This window comes from Denticeps clupeoides, chromosome 5 (genome assembly GCF_900700375.1).
Source record: "Denticeps clupeoides chromosome 5, fDenClu1.1, whole genome shotgun sequence".
In the NCBI taxonomy this organism is placed as follows: domain Eukaryota; kingdom Metazoa; phylum Chordata; class Actinopteri; order Clupeiformes; family Denticipitidae; genus Denticeps; species Denticeps clupeoides.
In genome coordinates this window covers 5,241,177-5,264,932 of record NC_041711.1, presented here as the reverse complement: position 1 = coordinate 5,264,932, position 23,756 = coordinate 5,241,177, and the positions used below count along the sequence as shown (strand labels likewise).

Genomic DNA, 23,756 nt, shown 5'->3' with positions numbered 1-23,756 from the left:
GAAAGAGTACAACAGTACATAGAACTCCAACATATTTTATGTTAAAGACGTAAAAGTGTAATATTTGGTTATGTTTGAAATATTTGCATATCGGTTCATTGTATACTTGCAACATTTGCAATACTGTGGTCTGTAGTAGTCGCAAAAAGCATTTCACTGCATATCATACCGTGTATGACTATATATGTGACAAATAAAATTTGAATTTGAAAGAAGGCTTACCTCACACAGTACTCTTTGAATAATGAAGAATAGTGCAATTCCATAATTCTCTCCCCACACCCCATATGGCCAGACCAGAAGCCGCTTCAAGTCTTTTGCCACCTACAACTGTCAGCAGAGCCTTTCAATATTCTTACATCCCAAAATGAAACACTGACAACGGCCAAGGTGACAACAGGCTTTAGCACAAGTGGGAAAATGTGGTGGAAAAACATTTATTCTGACCTCACATAAAAACCAAGTGGTTTTTAAGAACATCCTCTCCTGGACAAACAGAGCAAACTGATTTGCAATGGATAAGAAAGACTAAAACAGGAAGAAAAAGCGGTCTGATTCACTTCAGTATTTATATATATATATATATATACATACTCTCATACATAAAGTACATCTTACTACTAGAGTCGCCTCAATGCACGCTTTTTATCAGTTTTCTTCTTTGTTACTGTATTATTACTGCTACTGGTATTAATGCTGCTGCTATTTGCACCATTAACCCCCGGGATAGCAGGGGCTGCTCCCGCACCCACGGCTCGTTTGTTGGGGTCTCCTGCATGTTTTTTGGGCTGAGGGCCGTCAGCAGGATCTTGCGGGTTGCCCGACGTTCCTCCGTTCCCACCCATAGCGTGAATTTCAGTGAGGAGGCGGGCTCGGGAGGCGTACTCAGCATAGTCCTCCAAGAGCAGTCTCCCGGCCTCCTCGTTCAAAGCAGACTCTGGATTTGGGTGGATCAGTAGGCACTTAATAGTCTAGAAAAGAGTTGAGGTGCAGAAGAAACAGAAAATCACTTAAATCATATCTAAATACAATAAAAATAAATTATTTTTTTTCTGAATATCATAACATTATGTCTCTTACTAATAATACGTGTCTCAGTCCCAGCTCTGCTCTCCAGTCCTTCTTCAGCACATTGACACAGATCTCACCCTTGTGGCCAACATTGGGGTGAAAAATCTTCGTCAGGAAGTAGCCTTTTGGTGGCACGGCAGGAAAATCCTTCCCCAAGACTAAGCGCATTCGGAATACACCTCCAGCAAATGGAGTTCCTTCTGAGCATGGGGAGTGAGAGAGAATAATATTGAGAATACAACCCATATTGTTACAAGTCTCAATCTCAAATTCAGAAGAAAGAGTTGCCCCGTTATCTTACATTATGTATACACTTGGGCTTGCACGGTCAGAACTAGCACAGGGTTCTTACACATTTATACAAAAGATTTTCCATGACATTTTAATTACTCTAGGGCAATTTTTCATGACCATACAGTGCTCAGCATAAATGAGTATAGCCCACTACATTTATCAGAAAACCTTTAGTTTCCCTTCAGAATCAACATTTCCTATGAGATACCATACTACAAAACACTCCCACAACTGTTTTGATTGCAAACAAGATTTGTTCATTTGCATAGCATCGTAAAGGTGAGTATTTCAAAGAGAAATGCATGGCATCACTTTCACCCACTCTCCATTTAGCATCCAGGCTCTAAGAGATTTTTCTGGAAGAATGGAACAAGATGAATGTTGCAATATGTCGCCAACTAGTTCATTTCATGCCTAGAAGACTTGGTGCTGTCCTTGAAAATCACGGTGATCATACAAAATACTTGATGTAGTAGTTGTTGCATGATTTATTAATTTTTTGCTTCAACCAATTTTATTAAAACTAAGTTATATTATTAACACTAATTTCATGGAGTTAATCAAGTGTTCAATAAAACCCAGCCTGATCATTTCTGGAAATTGTTCTTTTGTTCATTGAGCTACTGATAAAATTTGTACTTTTTAAAGGGGGTGCGCTCATTTATGCTGAGCACTGTATGCTCTGTGTACTTGTAAACGCAGAAAAGGGTTTCTCGTGTGGCCTTAAACTGACTTCCTCAGATTGACAAAGTTCTGTGGATGCAAAAATGAAACGTATCTACCTAAGAGAAAGAAGTCCAGAGGCCATGACTCAACTTTCAGACAATTTCACCTGGATGACTGAGAATCTTCACAGACTTACGGGAACTATGTGCTCCATGTTATTTACGTTCATTTCAATTACTTTTCCAGAACTCTAAATATTTCATAATCCAAAACTTAAGTACTTGAAAATTCTCATTTCTGTTACAGGTTTTTAATGACTGTAGGAACTAGTGGAATAAATGTAGATAGAGGAGGTGATACAAAAAAAAAAAAGTTAAGAGAAACTTTTTTTTTTTTTTTTGCGGCATGGTGGCACACCTTACCTGGTCCCTCTATAGCAGTGAGTAGTTCTGTGATGTCCTCCTCACTGGGGTAGATCTTGATGCCTTCCGGAGGATCTGCGGCCAACGCTGAGACTTCTTTATACACCAGACGTAAGACCTGGGGCGGCAGGTTCTCCACATTGGAGTTCTGTAGCGAGGAAATTACCAGTTGCAATGAGCCCAAGTTACAAAACGTCCTTACGAGATCGAATAAAACCGCCGAACAGTCCACGTGTTTTGACCGAAGGTTAGAAAGCAGAATGGGAAAATCGACGTGTACAATGGCTGCTAAGCCAGCTAGCCACTTACATTTACACCATTTATCGGACGCCCTTATCCAAAGCGACTTACAATCAGTAGTTACGGGGACAGTCCCCTCTGGAGACACTCAGGGTTAAGTGTCTTGCTCAGAGACACAATGGTAGTAAGCGGTGTTTGAACCTGGGTCTTCTGGTTCATGTTACCCACTAGGCTACTTGCCACAAGCTAGTCCAGTTGGTTTCATTTGCAAGGTAAAAAAAAAAAAAAACAACATTTCTTGTGCAGAATCATAGAGACGTTATTTTCCCGAGCTACATCCACGGCAAAAGCGCGAGTTAAAAAACGAAATCGAGAATGTTATTGTGTCTGTCGCAGACGTGTCATCGTGGCATAACGGGTACCTGACGACACCCACCCCACTCAAATCGAGCGGTACACACGTAAAAAAATGTTTTGGTTTTTTTTATTACTGAAACCCCCCGACACGCCGCGGCTCAGGTAACACCAGCGCCGGACTAATGAAACGGACCACGTCGGCCGGTTTAAGGGAACCGGGGAACTTTCAAGTTAGCAGGTCGAACGCGGAGTTTAACCCCGGAGTCGTGACTTACCATGATTCACGCCGAAAGGCAAGTAAAGAGGCGGGCGACTGGCGGACGGCTAGCTAACGGAGACGAGAGCCTGGCCGGGTCCGACTGTTTCAGTCACGCCGGCTCCAGGTATTCGTGCTAGCGTTGGCTAACAAGCTCCTCCGCTGCGGACACAAACTCGGAATCCGGCTAAATGGGTTTCGCTTGAATTTTCTTTATCACCTTCGCCAGGCTGCTAAATGATTAGCTGGCTCAAGAAGGACCAAAGCTAACTGCTACACCTGGATATACAAGTCAGAGTTTTTGTCATTGGAGCGAAACCAAAAAAAGAAAAAAAATCCGCAGCTTGTTAATGCGTTAAGAGCATAGTGCACGCCAGCGTGGATCTTTTTCTATATTTATAGTGGTTTTGGTCAAGCCAACTCTCGCAGTTGCTCTGGCTAATAGCTAGCTTCCAGTGTAGCTCCTCTTTGACACAGGAACAAAAATACGATTTATCAAAAAAAAGAAAACGCACAACCAATCGTTTTATCGTCGTTGTAATGCGTGTACAAACACCGATCCCGCCTGGCCAATCACGCATCACAAGCGTGTTGACGTCAACGTCACCGGCCGAAACACTGGCCAATTAAAGAAGAGGATATAAAACGATGCCAACCATTGGTGGGTTTGAAAAACTCAGGCCCGCCCCCTCTCCCAATTCAATTCCAATGCGAGGAAATGTGACTGGCTACTCCGTTGAAATTTTACATTGTTTTGATATTAAAAGTTCTTTTTTTCTATCTTACGTCGTTGTTTTCGTGTTGAATCAAAGGCGCAAGCAGGGATGAAGCTCAGAACTGTACCTGAGCAGTCTCTGTGGGTCCCTTTACCTGCAATTCCCCACCCCCTTGGCATCAAGTCCTAAATCTCACTGGCTTCCGCTGATCGACTTGCAGGTCAGAGCAGACCTTTTGACATCAAATCATCAATTCGCTTCTCTATCAAAGAAACCACTTTAAATACTCCAATGTTTTAATTCCAATGTTTTCTTGTGATGGAATTTTAAAAATCGCTGTTTCATTAACCAGTGGCCATTCTGAGGCGCTGATGACTGCAAGTTGTTTAATAAGGTTATACTTATATTTCCTGCTCAAACACGTTCTACAAAATTTTAATTAAACTCCATACTGACTTCCTTTGACTGGTTACTGTACGCTTCTGTAATTCAGCTGTCTGTTGCTTACCGATGCGAACCAATTAAGCGTTTTAATGAAGGAATACAGTCTTGTGCTGGGCAGAAATGAGATGCCTCCTGATCATATTTCTTTGTTGCCATTAGGAGGCGCTCTCACTCTGCATTTTACAACATGAACCTGGACATGCATATACAGTCGTGGCCAAAAGTTTTGAGAATGACACATACTGGTTTTCACAAAGCTTGCTGCTTCACTGTTTTTACATCTTTTTGTCAGTTGTTTCTTTCGTGTATTGAAGAATAATTACACAGGCTTTTTTTTAAATCAAGTTTTTGCAAAGAGTTAATATTTGCAGTGTTGGCCCTTTTTCAAGACATCTGCTATTTGTCCTGGCATGTTGTCAACTTCTGGGCCAAATCGTGACTGATGGCGACCGATTCCTTCATAATCAGTGCTTGGAGATTGTCAGAATTTGTGGGTTTTTGTTTCTCCACACACCTCTTGAGGATTGACCACAAGTTCTCGATTGGATTAAGCTTCAGGGAGTTTCCTGGCCATGGACGCAAAATTCTAATGCCCGAGGCACTTCCATCATGCTGGAAAAGCCATTGTTCTTCACCAAACTGTCCTTGGATGGTTGGGAGAAGTTGCTGTCAGAGGATGTTTTGGTACCATTCTTTATTCATGGCTGTGTTCTCAGTCATAATCGTGAGTGAGCCCACTCCCTTGGATGAGAAGCAGCCCCACACATGAATGGTCTCAGGATGCTTTACTGTTAGCACGAGCTAGGACTGATGGTAGCGCTCACATCATTTTTCCAGATGCCCCAAACAAACGGAGTCCTCAACATCATTGTAAATGTTGCAAATGTTGTAAAAGTTTCCTCCTGTGCTCCCCATGCATGCACTATGGGATCTTAAGCAGGCAGCCTGCACATGTTCTCACCAGTCCAATCCCTGCACTTTTTCTCACAGAATATCAGTCCGTGATGTTTTTCTTGGAGAGAAGTGGCTCTCCAAGGGTGGCAGTACTTGTCTATGAACCAGAAGACCCATGTTCAAATCCCACTTACTACCATTACTACCATAAGTTGCTCCAGGGGGACTGTCCCTGTGGCTTCTTTGCTGTCCTTGACAGCCGGCCATCCTCCAAAAGTCTTCACCTCACTGTGCGTGCAGATGCACTCACACCTGCTTGCTGCCATTCCTGAGCAAGCTCGATTTCCTTGTAGTTAATTATGCAGGTAATTATGGTGAACAGAGGAAGAACAATGATTTCAGGCATCACTTTCTTTTTAAAGCATCCAGTCTGCTATTCTACGTCCCCACGCACTACTCCACGGGTCCCCTTTCATTTACATTTACAGCATTTATCAACCACAACATTTATTTCTTATATAGCCCAAAATCACATACAGTATGTCTCAATGGGCTTTGACAGGCCCTACAGTTGACACCCCCCACACTTGACCCTTCTGCACACAAGGAAAAACTCCACACAAAAAAAACTCTTGGAGAGAGAAAAAAAGAAAGGAAGAAACGTTGGGAAGGAGTGATACAGAGAGGGACCCCCTTGCAGGGTAGAGTGAGCCTGCAAATGGTGTCTGTGCAGGGTTGGGGATGATTTGTACAATATAATAATAAGGTTGGAGAAGTCCAGGATGTAGTCCAGTGTCATGGTCTAGATTACGTGTCCATAATGATGCTACTGGTCCACTTGAAGATCCCTGAAGCTGTAGTTGTAACAGTGGTGGTGGCTGTGGTGACCCTCTGGTTCGTTTTATGCTATGTCCTCGTTTAGCGGTTGTCAGGAACCAGGATTTATCTGCTAGTCTCTTCACTGGAGTCTGCCGGTAGTCTGGGTGCTTGATTCCGTGTCTCGGAGAAAATCAAACAGAAGCAGCGGCAGACGGTGGCACCGTACGACCGATACTGAAATATATGGTGATAGTAGTATATTGGTGCTACAGTGGCCCGGTACCCAAACTAGGACAGCCTAACTAGGGTGAATTTAACTTTGTCTGTGTCTAACAGGGGGACTGGACTTTATAATTGACACTGTGTCAAAGTGAAGTGAAAGACGCCCTTATCCAGAGCGACTTACAATCAGTAGTGACAGGGACAGTCCCCCCCTGGAGACACTCAGGGTTAAGTGTCTTACTCAGGGACACAACGGTAATAAGTGGGATTTGAACCTGGGTCTTCTGGTTCAAAGGGGAGTGTGTTACCAACTAGGCTACTACCAGCCCCTTTAATGGCTGCCCACTGCTCACCAGGGGCGATGGTTAAAAGCAGAGGACACATTTCGTTGTGTGTCACCGTGCGCTGTGCTGCAGTGCATCACAATGACAGTCACTTCACTTTCACTTCGGTGCGATTGCAGTGATTGGACGGTTTCCTCCCACGTCACGACTGCGCGTTGCGGCGACGAGATGCGCAACTGGCTCTGCGCAGACGGGGCGTCGCCAACACTGAAACAACAACAAAGCCGTTTCCGGCCACCGCGGTTCGCTCCGGCGCAAATGACAGATTAGGTCATGTTTCGCAACGTGAAACGATAGTTCGCCCTCGTGCGTGTTCGAACGCCGTATAAAACCGTGCCGGTCTCAGTTTATTGGAATTCGCGGTTTTCCTGCTCCGTTCTGCAGGTGGAGCATGAGTGAAGCTGAGGTGTTTCACGAGAAGCAGAGACTGGAGTTGTGCGCCATCCACGCTCTGAACAACGTGCTTCAGGAGAGAGTGTTCACCAAGGAGACCGCGGATGACATCTGCAAGAGGTGATATTTACATTAACTTGTACATTTACGGCCCTTAGCCAGATTAACTTACAATCAGTAGTTACAGGGACAGTCCTCCCCTGGAGACACTCAGGGTTAAGTGGCTTGCTCTGGGACACAATGGTAGTAAGTGGGATTTGAACCTGGATCTTCTGGTTTATAGACTACTACCACAACAACTTGTAACCTTCTTATTGTCTGACCTATGTATAGAAACTACAACAGAGTGAATAGGGTGGTAGTAGCCTAGTGGGTAACACACTCGCCTATGAACCAGAAGACCCAGGTTCAAATCCCACTTACTCCCATTGTGTCCCTGAGCAGGACACTTAACCCTGAGTGTCTCCAGGGGGGTAAATACTGATTGTAAGTCGCTCTGGATAAGGGCATCTGATAAATTCTGTAAATGTAAAAAGATTGTATTCATAGTTGGGGGTCCCAGTGAACCAGAATTGTAGGTCGCTCTGGATAAGGGCGTCTGCCAAACGCCTTAAATGTAAATGTTTCCTCCTGCGCTCCCCATGCATGCACTACGGGATCTGAAGCAGGCAGCCTGCACGTTTACATGAATAACGTTTGTGTTCCACTTTATACCCTAGACTCGCTCCGCAGTGCGTTGTGAATCCACACCGATCAGTGTTGGGGACGGGGAACTATGATGTTAATGTCATCATGGCAGCTCTGCAGAGTCGAGGCCTGGCAGCAGTCTGGTGGGACAAAAGGAGGTCTGAGCCAAAGAATCACAGATTAACTGAAATACTTGCCACCAAGCAGTAAAAGCGGCTGTTTATAATGGGTTCTCTCTTGTCTCTCTTAACCCTGACAGATCCGTACAGAATTTATGTCTCGACAAAGTCCACGGCTTCATCCTCAACGTTCCGTCCCGCGTATCACTGGGAATTGTATCTCTCCCGCTCAGGCGTCGACACTGGCTGGCCGTGCGACAAGTCAGCGGGCGCTACTATAACCTGGACTCCAAGTTAAAGGGCCCGGTTTGTATTGGAGGGGAAGAAGAACTACGGTGAGCGGGGACCATCCGCTGCAATACTGCACATATAGTAGAAAAGACACCTTGTATCCCTGTAGAATTAGGCTAAACTATAAAAAAAATGGTTCATTAGTGGATGAAACCCTAGTCTAGCCTGAAAGTGATCTTAAGTGACTGTTTATACCACAATCAATCTTGCACACAACGAAATGTGTCCTCTGCTTTTAACCGTCACCCTTGGTGAGCAGTGGGCAGCCATGACAGGCGCCCGGGGAGCAGTGTGTGGGGACGGTGCTTTGCTCAACCTTCTGATTAACTGCTGCACAAAATAGAATATAGAAGCTATGTTAAGTTATTCAAATAAATTGATATTAAAATCTTGAGATTTTTTTGTAATATACTAGCAGTTTGCTTACTGTGACAAAATATTTATATCATTATATGTAGCATCGCAATATGTGTTCATATATTAAAAAACAATCTGTATGCTGTATAGACCATTTTACAGGAGATGGCTCTATGACTCCATACTGGCCAACTGATGATTGATGTAACTCTTTTGTAATTCAGACCATTGTCTGTCATTGTGTGAGCCACTATGAGTTTCTCACATGATTCTCGTGGACAATGGCTTGGTTTGTTAGTGCTTGCACATTTATTTCTTTTTATTGCTTATCTATTAATGGTCCACGTTGTTGCACCCTCTCTGGCACGTTCTTTGTATCCATTGCATTCGTGGTATCTATCTACAAACATCTGTGTTTTATTCTCTCTTTTATGCTCTTCTTTCCCGTAGCACTTTCCTCAGTGAGCAGCTCTCTCAGGATGTCACAGAAATGCTTCTTGTAGTCCGAAAGGAAGTGGAGGATGATGGAACTTGGCTTAATGCTGATGACAGTAGGAAATGATCTCTCAGGAAAGGACTTTCAGCTCCACTCAACAAATAACCAAATATTCAATTGGGTGTGTTTGACCAGTGAATGCACTCCTAGTAATTGCTGGTGTATGTATGGGCTCACAGATACACACATACAAGAAAGTGGGGGGAATAGCAATGCTTTTATCACGAAGGACTGTTTCACATGACTTGATGCTGAACTGTTGCATTAACTGTCCTCTGTCTTACTCTTCCACTACCCTCCTCCCTCTCTAGCCTCCCTTTCTCTCAGGACAATAAGTACTTGATGAAGACATGTGAAAATAATTGATTTTGTCCTGTGTTTGTCTTTTTATGCATCTATGCATTGCACTGCTGAAGTGATTGTGCTGAAATCAGCTTCTCTTATCCATCTATGCACAAAAGAGTTTCACAATGGCGCATAAGGCCGCCAGAATCTACATCAGTACCACCTTGTCTTATGTGGTTGTCTGCCTTCACTATAACCATGCCTTTTACTGTCTAAAGAGACTAACTTCTACGCCCATCTGTCCTTTTTCTGTCTTTCTTCGTCTTCTAATAAAGTGACCTGATGTTATTTATAAGAAGTTGTATTGATTTTGTGGCGCTATAAATTTCATTTAGAAATCAACAACCATGTCCACTGTTAATAATTTATAGTTTTATTTTGTTTGAATTAGACTCTGTAGTGAAAAAGGATTCATTCAAAGGAGCATTAATACCACAGTCAATATTGAAGAGTTACATGGGGTTGGTAGGCAAGAGGGAGGGTGTCAATGCAATCTCCAGTGTACCATATATACACACACACACAATATCCACAGTTGTTTGTATAATGTCTGCCATATTATTGCTGTTTACGTCATGACCTCTGCTCTGTTGTAAGTGGTTTTGTCTGTATTGCTCAGTAGCAAGAGGGAAATGTTCCACTTATCCAACAGTAAGAAGATATGGCCTATGTAGCCCTCAGTTGAATGTTATATCCAAAAGGAAAAGTGCATCAATACTTAAACATGATATATATCATATATTATTTCAGAAAGGTATATACGGTAGTACAGGATTTCCACTTATAAAAAGTACAGTAAAAGGTTTTTAAAAAGTTTGAATAACATTGTGAGGAACACTGCATAATCGTACATTGAAATTGTGCCATTTCTGCTATATATCTGTGACTCTACATTACGACAATATAAAAAAACTCAAAAATAAAGTGATGATAACATTGAAAAAATAGATAACTACAGTAACGTCAATACCATCCATCCAGGCTTCCAGAGCAACTGTTCACAATAACACTTGACAGGCCATGGTACATCGTAAAATGGACTTAAAAAGGACAAGGCTTACACCTCTCAAGCAGACCAGAGGGCTTACATCATTTTTTTAAGCAATCCATCTCACTAAGTGCTTCTAATATTCAATGGTACTGACGTTACAAACTTTATTCCATGTCTAGCATTCATAATTTCCTTTAAATTAGTCTTTTGTCTTAATAAAGCATTCATCCATATGAAAACTAAACATTTGCTATATTTTCAACACTATACATAAAAATAATTAGTGTGAATATAGGTTCCTTGAATGGGCGGGGTTGGGGTTTGATTGACTGCCACCATAGCCGGTCAGCATGCTGGGAGAGTACTGTGCTTCCACGAAGCAATTACGAGATTGGACAGAAGAGATGCCAGATGGGACGAAGACATCCACCATAAATGCACATTGAGGGAAGACAAAAAAGAGCTATCAACATTCTCGTTCACTGCCTTAATTTGATATATCAGCTCTGTAGGGTGTTTCATGAAAGCAATTCATTAATTTCTATATCTGACTTCTTTTTTTCGAACACAATGAAATTAGAAGGTCCCTGCATTACTTAATTAATACTATGATAATGCCAAACCAAAAAAAACTACATTTACAATGTCAACAAAGTTGCAGCAATGAAAATGCCACAGATTGTGATGGTTTCACAAAGACAGAGGAACTCACAGAGGGGGGTGGGGACTGCCTGTCAATCAAGGGCAGGCTCTCATAGCCAGGGTTGCCATTGGAGGAAACGTTTGGAGTCCTGCATAGAGACAGAAAGAAAGGGACAGCAAGGACAGAGGGAGGAAAAGAGGTACATAAGGAGAAGATCGACAGGAACAGATGAAGACCAGGGACCGGAGGAAGGACCGAGGATGGATAAAAGAAAAGGAAAGGGGGGTAAATTAGAGAGATGGTGATATTCAATGTGCTCCATGGCGTTGTGAATGCTTTTGACTAATGCTGCAAATGAAAGGTGGTAACTGGGAAATGGGGAGATGGATGGACTGGTCTGTCTATTATGGAACCTGCTGAACTTTGCAGTGCGCTCTAGATGAGAGAAGGTACTATAGGGACCTGTGCTAAAGTCTCAGAAAGACTAAAGTGTCTAATGTTCTGTGTGAAAAGAATAAAAGAAAACAAAGACATAGAGTGCTGATAGAAAAACAGAGCATCGGACACCATGGTTTGTATGGTAGATGATGGTGAAATAGGGCGTTTACCTACATAGTTTGACATTTTGATCCTTCTCTTCTTATATTGATTCTGATTGATCGATCTATGTCTGTCTTGGAATGAAGGACAGACTGACAGACAGACACACAGACAGACAGACTTTCTGAGTTGTGTCTGTTTCCTTGCCTAAGCTACACGGACCTGTTTGTGTGTCTGTCTGTGTGTGTTAGCAAGGTCAATGAATGTCATGTGGAATTATTCTAAGGCTTCTTTTCACAGTGATGGTGGCAGCGCGCGTTGTCCAGGTCTTCGAGCCCTGCAGACTCGCTCCCACATGCAAGCTACATCGGGGAAGTGTGAGCCGGCTGGTAACTCCTCCGGCATATGTGTGAGCGGTTTACTCAGCATGTGCATTTCTGCTCCTGTTCTGTGTAGTATGATGCGAGTCCTCCCTCGGTGTATACTTAACAGCGGCCCTGAGTCAGTCTGTCTGTGTCTGATGCTGTCGTGCGTGGATGCCGGCCGCCGTTTTGGGTGGGGTCACTCTGTCTGTCTGTCTGTCTGTCTGTCTGTGTGCCTGTGCACTGTGTTACTCACGGGAGGGGTGGCGCGCTAGAAAAGGGGGGTGTCCAGCCGGCCCCCTGGTAACTATAGAAGGGGGGCAAGGCCCCTCGCTGGGAGCCCATGGCCGTCTGTCTACGTGCCTGATGAGATGTGAAGGGGTCCTCACTCTCACTGTCAGAGTCTTCATAATCTTCTGAGTCGCTAAGCATTTGGAGGAAAGGAAAAATATATAAGCATGCATAAACTTGCTCTTTGTGCCATATTCCCCCATTAATAATAAAAGCAATTTTCAGATAAGAAAACATTCTAGGTTAGAATCCCTTTTATCTTTCCTTTGCTGAGGCACACTCGTGATCACTGTGTTTCTGATGATGGATCAGACCTGAACATTTCTTGAGTACAACAAACAATGATGTTTTACCTTCAGCGCCAGCAGCCACAGCTAGATCACATACAAGTACACAATGCAGATCACATGGACACAATCCCTTTTATATACCCAAAGTTTTTAAAATGCACTGGAAAAGTGTGATCGTGGTGGCCATTCATTTCTCCATCACTGCACTGCTGAAATAAACATATGCAAAAGCATAAAACAGAACCTATACCACTTCTATCATATTTTCACATGTCCTCGTTAGAAAAATAGAAGAGAGTCCTTAGACGACACTCACCCAGAAAAGCTTCTCCAGGCCCCAGGTAGTGAACACAGGATGGCCGTGAAAGCCAGGGCTGAGAGGAATGAGTACAGAGATAGATAGAGAAGTCCTTCCATTCCATCATAGCAGAGGCCTTTAAGAGAGTCGATGTAATCCTGTGAGAAAACACAGATATGATTTAGATACAGAATACAACACTGACAGAGAAGGCAGTGGTGGCCTAGTGGTTAAGGAAGCGGCCCTGTAATCAGAAGGTTGCCGGTTCGAATCCCGATCCGCCAAGCTGCCACTGAGGTGCCACTGAGCAAAGCAACCCCACACACTGCTCCCCGGGCGCCTGTCATGGCTGCCCACTGCTCACACAGGGTGATGGGTTAAATGCAGAGGGCAAATTTCACTGTGTGCATCGTGTGCTGTGCTGCTGTGTATCACATGTGACAATCACTTCACTTCTTCTTCTTTTTCTCTTACTCTTAAAATGACCATGGCCTTCATCAGTCGCATCAATTGTATCCTATGCAGGAGTTTTGAATGGTTCACATGTCACATGTAGTCAAGTACCTTGTTGAGCCCTCGACAGTTGAGCAGAGCCACTAACTGGTGGAAGTTCCCTTCAGTCGAGTTGAGCACCTGCTGAACCTCCCTCAGGGACTTCTGCAAAGGCCAAAAAAACATACGTTTTGACATTTGACATTTTGGTGGTGACATTCTGCAATCAGGAGGCTATTTTTGCCGTTTGTTAAACAGTTGTAACAACATTCTCTAAATATCTCTCTTCTCCATATATCAGTATTGGAATTGATCTTTATCCTCTAAATTTGCATTGAACGGGACTGCATGTCACTTGTTCACATACCTCCGCCTTTGGAAACCGTGGCAGTGCGTCCCTCTCCAAGGTGGCGAGATGGGAATGAATACTGGACAGTGCCCTCTGTGACTGGGTCAGTAACTGATGACATTTCAAAACAGAGAGTGTGATTCTGACATGTCTGAAATGCATCTGTGCTCGGTTATAAAGCACTTCCTCCCTACAAATACACCCCCAATCACCATAGATTGGCAAACCAATGTCTGGTGATAATGTGGATGAGCCAAGTGACCAATTCTAATGACAGACATATAGGCATGCTCAATATTCCACAATGTCATGAATAGGTGCCATGACATTACTGTATAAATCAGAGGAGCTGTCTGTGGTGCTGATTCAGGAGCTATTCAGTCCAAGTAGAATCTTATTTTTACTGTGCACATTTCTTATAACGGATAGACAGGTGGTAGTAGCCTGTCTATCCGTTTATCCCACTTACTACCATTGTGTCCCTGAGCAAGACACTTAACCTTAAGTTGCTCCAGGGGGACTGTCCCTGTAAATACTGGTTGTAAGTCGCTCTGGATAAGGGCGTCTGATAAATACTGTAAATGTAAATGTAAATGTAAATGTAAATGTAGAAAACGGTCCATTCTGTGGTTTGTGCGATGTTGGTTCTACCTGCTGGAATGGACTACTCATCCTTCTGCTGCACGTCAGGTAGTAGTCCAAAACGTCTGACAAGGAAAAAAACGCAAATATAAACCGAACTGGTTCCAGCGTGTATTAAGATGTGTGAGTTGTGTGTTGTGGTTCAGTGGTGTGTATTATCAATGGAACACTTCTGTCTCCGGTACCTCTGCTTGTTCCAGAGTTAAAATGAGTTGAGTTCAGAACAAATGTGTTTGGGTCTGAGCAGAAGTCACTGAGAGCCTAAAAGAGAGAGAGAGACAGACAGAGGCGGAGTTAGGCGCACTGGGAGTAGATGTTAGCGGTGACACAGTGACCAAGTGACACACTTACATCCTCACATTTCACTGACTGCTCGATGGCAACTGGCTGCTATCGATTTACAGTATGTCACTTGCTTTCTCTCTGTAATTTTCAGAATCTCTACTTTTGACTGACATTTCTGTTCCCTGTCCTCCACTGGTCCCTATGGAACATGGGCATGTAATTAATCAAAGCGTTAGTTTTAAACGAGAGAAAAGAGGAGAGGAGAGGACAGCCAGGGGATTGTTCCTGTTCACTCGCTGCATACAGTGGAGCTCTGTGTTGCCGGTCAGGCCCTGCTGTCTCCTGCTGCTTCTCTGTGACACTGGCCCTCCACTCCCTCTCCTTGCCCCAGCTGTTGAACTCACTCTGGGCCACTGCTTGACTGACAGCCACTCGGCCCACACGGAGTGATGCGTGTGAGGGGGGGGCGGAGATTCTGTATCTCCCCTTTCAGCAAACGTCCAAGTGACTCCCCCATTTTCATCCATCTCATTCTTCCAGTCTCTCCTTCAAAAACCTCTTGTAATCATCTTCACACCCCCAGTCACACACAAACTCTCTATCTTTCTCACAAACTCGATCTTGTAATTTGCCTTTTGGGACCTTGCCATGGCTGCACTGTTACCAGGAGGACAAGCCTTTCACAGTTTAGCACAAAGAACTAACGCACATACACACACTCACAATTCACAGAGGTGAAGGAAACGCTTTCATAGATTAACTGAAAGAAACACACACACACACACACACACATACATCAATGCAGTGAGGTCCAGCCTTTCATGCAAACGCAGTGTGTGGGAGCAAACCGACAAACAATGGCACTTATGCACTCACACACTGTCGCGCACTCACACACACACACACACTAACAAAGTGACCATTCTGCTCTCTGCTCCGTCTCTCCCCCACACTCCCCACTTCTGAGTTCTTTTCCGGCAATCTCTGTGGGCAGCCGCTGTGGGGTCCTGGCCACTCACCACTACGGTTGCTGTCTCCAGACCCAGTGAGCCCCAGCTGAGGAACAGAGCCAACCAGGCCAGCACCGTCATCCTAGAATCACAGCACGGAGCGTCCGTCACCATCTGTGTGTGTGTGTGTGCCATCATCTGTTTCACTAACTCAGTCGCGGTACAGCAAAAGGGCACCATATTTACAGATTAACAGGACTGCATGGCTGCGCAGATGCACAGCCAACACAGGCACTGCAGCTATTTATCTCTGTGGGATGCTCAACAGCTTGGTCTACAAACGTGCTTGTTAAACGGCCAACAGCTTTGCATACAAAGTTTAAATGATTCATGCGGTCCACCAGGAGAGTTTGATTAACACACATTGCTAATTGCATGGTGTATTACTTACATTATAAGCAGCCATCGGGCCTGTTTGGCCAAACCCAGCAGAATGAAAAGACACACAACTGTATCCAGTAGCAGCAGCAACACATACGACAGCCACCTGCAGCGAAAGACGTAGCAGAATTTGCCCAATCACGGGTGCAGAGGCATAGTTGCAATGGGTCAATGGGTCAGTCTAGAAAACAGACATGGCCCTAACATGGACATGGACTTAACATCTGCATAATGTACATAATCCCTCACAGTGAAGGGCATAATTAAATGCAATCTACAAAATATAAACTATGTAAGGTATAATCCTTTAATGCACGCTTTGGAGTGGGTTATCCTGCTTATAGCATTCTCAGTTAAATGAATGATCATCTTTTTATTTTTGTTTTGTTTTAATAAAATATTAATAAGGCCACTTCAGATCCAGGATTTCTATGGTCTTTCTATGAATTTATGGAAAAAACAAATAAATTTGTTAAACCCGAAATGTGTATCCGCTTCCTCTCACCTGTAGTCTTCATTCACCATGAGGGTGCTAGCAGCCCAGCCTGGGGAGAAGGGTGCTGGTACGGAGGAGGCAGGGGAAAGAGTGGCGGTGAGTGTTGGGGCTTGTGTAACCAGCCCAACGATGGTATCACTGCCATTCCCTGGGCTTCCATCACTCGAAGTGAGTCCTCGTCCCAGGGTCACAGATGACAGCAGGGACACCACCCTCTCAGAGAGACGGCGGCAGGAACGCGTGGAAGCCAGTGCAGGCTTATTGCCACTAAACAGTTCCTCCATGGATGTCAGGGGTCCTGAGATGGACTGCTGGAGCCCAGTGATGGTGTCCCAAACCTGGGCAAGTCAGAGAGTGTTTTAACAGAGGAAAGGTCGCTGGTGAAAAGGATGAACAAAGACAGTGGAATGTGGAAAAGTCATAAGCAAAAGCATGAATAAAGAAATAAATACATTTGGCTGAGGATTGATTAGCCTTGAATTAAAATAAAAACAACCACAACAGAGAGGTCATGTACAAACGGAACAGACCAAGTACACAAGCAAACAAGTTAATCAATATGGGCAGATCACATTTTGTGATTTGGACACACTGCTCATGCACACAAACACACCACACAACAGATAATCGTTGCTCAGACTCTCTTCTGACATTTAGAGTTGCCGTTGCCCCTCACCAGCAGATCGATGGACGCCAGCGTGTAATTGGCTGTGAGCAGCGACGAGGTCAACTGATACATCCCATCATTGGCCTCGCTGTTGCCATAGAAACCAATGCCTATGGCAACACTGCAAGAAGGGAGAAACATTAAGCGGGACTGAGATAGAGAAAAGGAACAGAGGAAAGAGCGTGGGTGGTAGGGAGGGAGCAAAGAAAGTGATCTATAATTCAGTTTGTATGTACATATTAAATGGATTTGACATCCAGACAGAGACTACATATAAAAATCTAACAGCTCTTGTGCACTTTTGCTTCTTCCCCTCTCCACTTAAAAAAAAAAAACATTAACAGACAACTATAGTGTCCTATTTACACATCTCTTTCATATTCAAATATTCAGATTAAGGTTTAGGCCAGATGTTTGCCAAATCCCCTCGACCCTGGGAGAAATGGTATGATCCAATCTCTAGTAGCAAAGTATGTGACCCAGATTGTAAGCAGAGGGGGGAAAGGGTGAGAAGCATTTCTGTTTGGCAGAGTTATTCCCATTGTACAGTATCACAAGCAGAGTAACAAATGATGACATGCAAGCACTAAGTCACCATTTCCCATTTGTAGTCCACAAAATGAGGAAGTCAGACGTGAGAGAACTGACATCATGCCAACCTCAAGGGAAATGTAAACACATCATCAGAAATTGTGCATATAATGACATCATCCTTCCACGCTCCATATGCTGCTATATAGCCATCACAAATATATTGTCAGTCTGAATTGTGCATAGTTTTTATAAAATATCAGTATATTAGGCATATATAATTACAATTTAAATACAAGGTAAATCTTGCAATTGAACGCTGATCCTCAGAGTTGGCCACAGTTTATTTGAATGCACTATATTGCAATTTACCTACCTAAGTGCAAGATGTCCTTTTACACTTTACAGAAAAAACATAATGCATCAATACTGTGCACGATATGGATTCATAAGGGCTCAGATGAACAGCATTAATGTGAATCCATTTAGCTGAACCCCAAATGGCTTCAAGAGTGGCCCATCCCTGTATTAGATTTCCATCAAACGAATAGATGGTTTAATGCTTCCACCTCAAACCAGTGCTACAACTACAGATCCAATCCAGACTGAATCCGTCTGCACTCATAATCATATATGAGATTTTATATATTTTATATATAGAATTATGCCATAGTGGGATAATGCATTAATAGCATGGTTAACAAGCAACGTTTATTTGTGCGACACGCTTACTAAAGGCCACCCTACTTTCTGACATCATGAGGTGTCAGTGGTGATTATGGCACATTTGCATCCCTGTCAAACGCAAGCAATGGAAGTAACGAGGTTGCGCTTTGCGGTTATAGACGGCATCAATCAGCAGATTTTTTAATGAGCCAAACCCAGATAAAGATGCTAACATAGCAACTATGTCAAGAATGTAGAGTTGTGCTCCACACCTCCCACTGCTTTACATGCACAGAAGCTGAGGAAAACTGTCAGGGCCCTCAGAGAAAATTTCATTTATGAAGTCATTCATTCTAATTCATTTATTTTCATAATTCCTAATTTAAACAACGATTCTGAGTTGGATCATGACCTATGAAAAAGATAAGTCCCTTTGTCTCCCTGTCAGAATCTCACCACCTCTCCATATTGAATAAATATAAATTCACAGATTGTTACCGCTAACTTTGTGACAAGTAAAAAGTAGGCTGTTAGTTGTAGTGTAATATCCTGTACTGTCATTACTTGTTATTAAAATGGACATTTTGGTTGCTTGTTAATGTCATTACCAGCACAGGGTGACTGCTGCCACAGATACCCATGTGACACAGCGGATGCCCCGTCTCTTCTTGCCACTATAGCCATGACCACTGGCATCATCGTCTTCCTCTTCTTCATCGGAACCACTACCTGAGTCACCACGACGGCAGCAGCAGTAGTGTATAAGAAAGGAGAGGACAACGAGAAGAGAGAGAATGAGAGCGATGGCAGAGAGACTGGAGAGGACAAGTAGCGTCTAGAAGAGAGCAAGAGAAAGAGGGGATGGGGGCGGGGGGCAGAAAAAAATGCAATTATTATCATCCATAGAATGAATTAATGGAAATTATATATGTAATTTATTTATAATAAAACCTCTTTATTCAGTGTGCCAGTTCCAGCCAGTGACTGGGATCCAAACTTTAATTAAAATTGTAATTAAAACTAAAAATTTAATTAACCCACTTTGTGCTTGATGATTATAGAAGAAGAATAAAATAACTCAGACCCTATAATGTTCATAAATGCAATATGATCCTTCTCTAACCACACATCCTTTTTTTTCTCTTTTTGTATCCACTCTATTCATTATTCCTCTCACTGCCAGCTTCTCTACGACACCATTCCTTTATCCCAACATTTGTTCTGTGGACTGCTTGCTCTTTCCTTCCCACATTCGTCCCCAGCTTTCACACTCTGCCTTGCTCAGTCTTCCTCCCTTTCTGTCTATCCACGCCATTGGATCTCTATTAATAATCTGTGACCCACTTAAATACATTCGCTGCCACTCTCTCACTCTGTTCCCCCCTCGCTTCCCTCTCTCATTCTTCTGACTAAGTCTTGTGTGCATTTAACTACTTCCCCTCCCTTCATGATAGCCATTCCCCAACGTTTCCTGTGTAACTGGTCGCTGTTCTGTGATCTTTCTTTTTTGCAGCAAATGTACACTGTGGTTACAGTTGCAGTGAATAATTCTTCTTCCCCCGTCTCTATAACATGATAGCCGCATGTTAGGCTTCCAAAATTAAACATAAAATGCTAAGAGGGAATATTTAATAACCACCAACATTATGTCACATCCCATTAAATAAAAATATTGCTGTGAGCTAAAGAACTGCAGCTGCTGCCGAGACAGTCGTGAATTGCTGTCCCCCCTAATGGAATCGAAAATATCCAACTGATAAAACACATCTCTGTTCACATGTATGTGCTGTAAATCGTGAGATTTTACTACTCTTAAAACATAAATTACAGATTTTTTAAAATCAAATCTATGGAAAGCTTTGGAAATTTTGAATAGGGGTTTTGTGGGCCTACAGAAGGCCCTGCTACATCTCAGGAAGCCGGGAGCTCACCGCTGAAGAGAAGTTTCCATCTGAATTTTCATCCTATCCAACTGGAATTCACTTATTCTGCACTCGGTCCCTGTTTTTGTTAACCACTGCCAGCTGACCAACACTGGAGGCCAAAATTTTACATTGGCATACGAAAGTTTGGGAACGCTGGCTCCAGTGAAAGTAAATTTTGGGCAATTAATCTGATGCGGTAACTTAAAACATTAGACATACATTAAATGCAGCGACAAATATGCTTGCTTTGGTAGTGGCTGGTCTCAAGATGTCTAAACCATTGGGGTGTCTGCTGGTGGTATTTCGAGAATGAGGCTATAACGTGCCGAGCATATTTGCACAATGTAATAATATAACACACACAGATTCCACAGCAAACTGTGAATAAATCCACACCGAATCTGGATCTGTGGGGTGTGTGCGTATATATATACTGGCTGCTGAGGTTTACCTGCTGATACTCCCAGCTGTCCGGAGTAAAGACGCTATCTCGTGTTTGCATGGTCAAATCCAGTCTGGGAAGGGCGTGACACAACCGGACCCATACTGATGGGGTGTAGTTGGGAACAGTTGCCATGGCTGTGAAAACTCCGGTCAGCTACCCCCTAATCTGTTCATATGGAGGGGGGGGCGGACAGAAGGAGAGAGGGAGAGAAGAAAGTAGGTTAATTCTGAGGCGAGGGAACATGCTGTTGAGAGCGATTTCCATTACAATCACCCTATCCGACGACAACACCGCTGCTGCTGTGTAGATTAAGACGTCGGGATGCTGCTGTTTAAAACATGACTGTGTACATGCGTCATACAGACCTTATACAAATCGAACCAAGCAACATTTGGTGCATTTCAAATGGCAGTGTAGGGAAATGGGAACTGCTACTGGATATGAAAACCCGTAATGACTATAGTGCATAATATAAAAGTGAATTTCTATGCTGTTCCAGCGCCGTTTCACCTGCTTTCGTCTTACTTAACAGAGCAGGATGACAATGAAACGAGCATTTACATGTATTCCTTTGATCCTCTCGCAGCAACGTACGGTTAAAGATGCCGCTCGGCGGCGCAATGTCAACAGCAAGAATGTGTAAGAGTAGGCTGTGGTTTTGAGCAGAATTTTCTGTCTACTGCTGAAGTGTAATCTCAGCTACCACAAGACCCCTAGTGGGATTTGACGTGTGCCTGGAACCGTCTGTCAGACAAGAGCTGCGTGAGTAGCGAGAAAAGAGGGTAAGAATGTAAGAAATACATAAAGGCAGCTACAACACACTCAAAAGTAACACACGTGACGAAAGCCCTGGGTCTGCAAGATGCAGGCAGTCAGGTCCCATTTATAAACTGTAGCCAGACGGTCAAAATGTGGGCTTTGAGACAGTAAATGAACTTAATGAATTCATTAAGCAGGAAGTGGGTGACTCATCCCCGTTAGTGGCGGTGGGCGATGGTAAAAACCACCCGACGTGGCGTTACAGGACAATGCAAACATTACAGGGGTCCCTAGAACAGAGGCTCCTTGCCTTCTGCAGGTTTAAGGGCAACACTAATGCAAAAACGCATCATACTCCCAATACTCAGGTCATTTGGACAGGCAAGATCTGCTGATCTTCTGAACCGAGACCTTCCAGATTTCAGAAGACAATGCCTGACCATAACTCATGCATCTTTTTTTTTTTTATTTGATACGTGTGCGAGGCTCCTTAGAACAAATCTAGACATATAACCTGTGTGCTGGATTAGTATGGCACCTGCTATCCGCAATGGTGTGCAGATGGGAAGAAACAAGCCGTCCGTTCTTATTTCTTCTTTTCCAGATCTTAATAAACCTGCGACGAGCAATAAAACAATCCCTTCCCGAATTAACGAGATGCCCGTTAATTGTCCACAAATGAATGTGGAGGGTTGGAAGCCTTACGGCACCGGACCAGCGACCATCCAGCTAAAGTGGGCTTTCCGAATATCGAATTTAACAGCGGCGGCCCGGACAGATTTTCACCATTTAAAAAAAAAAAAAAAAAAAAAAAAAAAACAGCACGACGCGACAAGTTCACGGCCAGAGAGCAAAGTTGGGTGGTCAGCTCACGATGGACGACGCACAGCGCGAAGCCCCGGCGCGCTACAGGCGCCCTGCGTCCACGGAACGTTGACGGAACGTTGACGGAACGTTTTCTTTTATCATAAAACGCACACGGCCACTAACCTTCGACTGCAGGTCGGCGGATTCAATCCTTCTTTTCAAATGCAGTCAGTGGTGAGTGTTTATCATCGTTAACCCGAGCCGTCCGGTGGGGGGGAAATCATCCCGAATAACGGGCTGTCGGGCACATTGTAGAGGAAAAAAATACGATGTTTTAATGATGAGCGTTATTGCAACCAGTGGACGGCTCGCGTTGAAGGATGCGAGGACGATCTTGAGGTGGAGAGGAGGATCCCGGGAGGATTTCTTTTTTTTTTTTTTTTTAAAGTGGAGGAAAACGAGCTCCTTAAAATCCCGGGGCGCTTCAGTCACTAACACAGCAAGGCGGCTGGAACGTAAAATCCAGAAAGTTCAGTCACAACTGGATACCAGAACAAAATTCGGTCCAGCGCAGACATTTAAAAAAAAAAAAAAAGGATCGTAATAATAATAATAATAATAATAAAAAGACGACAGTGGCTACGTTGAAATGTCCAGAATAGAAAGGCCAGGTCCTGTCAGATGGGGGTCCGGAGATGAGGACTGGAGTTGGCCGGGGGTTCTGGGCAAGAGGATGAGGGAGGCAGGGATGCACATATATTTAGACAGACAGAGTCAGAGAGCAGAAGAACACACTTGGATGGCGCCTGAGAGAGAGAGAGAGAGAGAGAAAGAGAGAGAAGAGAGCAGGGAGAAAGCAGCAGAGATGGGGCTTGGTCTTCATCCCAGCACGCACACAAAGGGAAAGCCAAAGCAAAATGCTACTGTTTTGTTTTTTTTGTTTTTTTGGGAACAGGACCCATGTTTGTGGTCCGCTGCAGAATACCGTCGGTGGCGAATCGGATCAAATGAAAGGGCGAGGGAGAGTGAGAGAGATGGGACCACGAAAAGATGTTTTCTCTTTTACAGCCCAAGCCGTCTGACCGAGAAAGAGGGATTTAAAATATACAATAATAACCACAACAGCGGCCTGGCGGGCGGGAGAGGAGAGCCGAGCTGGGTGTTTGTGTGCTATGGGAGATCGGGAACGGGGTGGGGGGGATGTTGCATGAATGCACTGTGCGCGAGAGTGTTTCTGTGTCACTGACAGTGAAAGAGTGGGGGAGGGGAGGATGGATGGATGGAGAGGGGGAGAGAGAGAGAGAGGGAGAGAGAGACTCTGTGCACCCTGACTCATATGTGCAGTGTGCGTGTATCTGGGAGGAAAAAATGGAATGTAGGAGAAAATTGTATTATGTATGCAAGAGCTGCTCCTACTGCACGAATTCTGTGTAACATTTACAGCATTTACCAG

General features: G+C 43.9%; 3 protein-coding genes across 6 annotated transcripts; 1 reads left to right on the top strand and 2 right to left on the bottom strand.

Moving 5' to 3' along the window:
* Positions 1 to 423: 423 nt before the first annotated feature.
* On the bottom strand, positions 424 to 3,787 carry ube2s (ubiquitin-conjugating enzyme E2S). The gene is made up of 4 exons (XM_028981161.1): positions 3,326 to 3,787; positions 2,454 to 2,601; positions 1,081 to 1,271; positions 424 to 971 (listed from the first exon to the last, which is right to left on the bottom strand). The coding sequence occupies exons 1-4, from the start codon at positions 3,326 to 3,328 to the stop codon at positions 621 to 623; spliced, it is 693 nt and encodes a 230-aa protein (XP_028836994.1). The 5' UTR covers positions 3,329 to 3,787; the 3' UTR covers positions 424 to 620.
* josd2 (Josephin domain containing 2) lies at positions 3,194 to 9,728 on the top strand. Of its 3 annotated transcripts, none has more exons than XM_028981162.1 (5): positions 3,194 to 3,212; positions 7,130 to 7,258; positions 7,858 to 7,983; positions 8,085 to 8,279; positions 9,043 to 9,728. In XM_028981162.1, exons 2-5 carry the CDS (start codon positions 7,137 to 7,139, stop codon positions 9,152 to 9,154), a joined length of 555 nt encoding a protein of 184 aa, XP_028836995.1. In that variant the 5' UTR covers positions 3,194 to 3,212; positions 7,130 to 7,136; the 3' UTR covers positions 9,155 to 9,728. The 3 variants fall into 3 exon arrangements, with proteins under 3 accessions (XP_028836995.1, XP_028836997.1, XP_028836998.1); XM_028981164.1 differs by lacking the exon at positions 3,194 to 3,212 and adding an exon at positions 3,213 to 3,343; XM_028981165.1 differs by lacking the exon at positions 3,194 to 3,212 and adding an exon at positions 3,996 to 4,242.
* Positions 9,729 to 9,790: 62 nt separating this feature from the next.
* On the bottom strand, positions 9,791 to 23,685 carry ttyh1 (tweety family member 1). 2 transcript variants are annotated; one of them, XM_028981129.1, is made up of 15 exons: positions 22,487 to 23,685; positions 20,744 to 20,902; positions 18,976 to 19,202; positions 17,180 to 17,291; positions 16,513 to 16,841; positions 16,018 to 16,113; positions 15,636 to 15,708; positions 14,517 to 14,592; positions 14,341 to 14,396; positions 13,708 to 13,800; positions 13,413 to 13,505; positions 12,867 to 13,006; positions 12,226 to 12,393; positions 11,137 to 11,215; positions 9,791 to 10,788 (listed from the first exon to the last, which is right to left on the bottom strand). In XM_028981129.1, exons 2-15 carry the CDS (start codon positions 20,867 to 20,869, stop codon positions 10,705 to 10,707), a joined length of 1,752 nt encoding a protein of 583 aa, XP_028836962.1. In that variant the 5' UTR covers positions 20,870 to 20,902; positions 22,487 to 23,685; the 3' UTR covers positions 9,791 to 10,704. The 2 variants fall into 2 exon arrangements, with proteins under 2 accessions (XP_028836962.1, XP_028836963.1); XM_028981130.1 differs by having other exon boundaries at positions 12,333 to 12,393.
* Between the last annotated feature and the right edge of the window lie 71 nt (positions 23,686 to 23,756).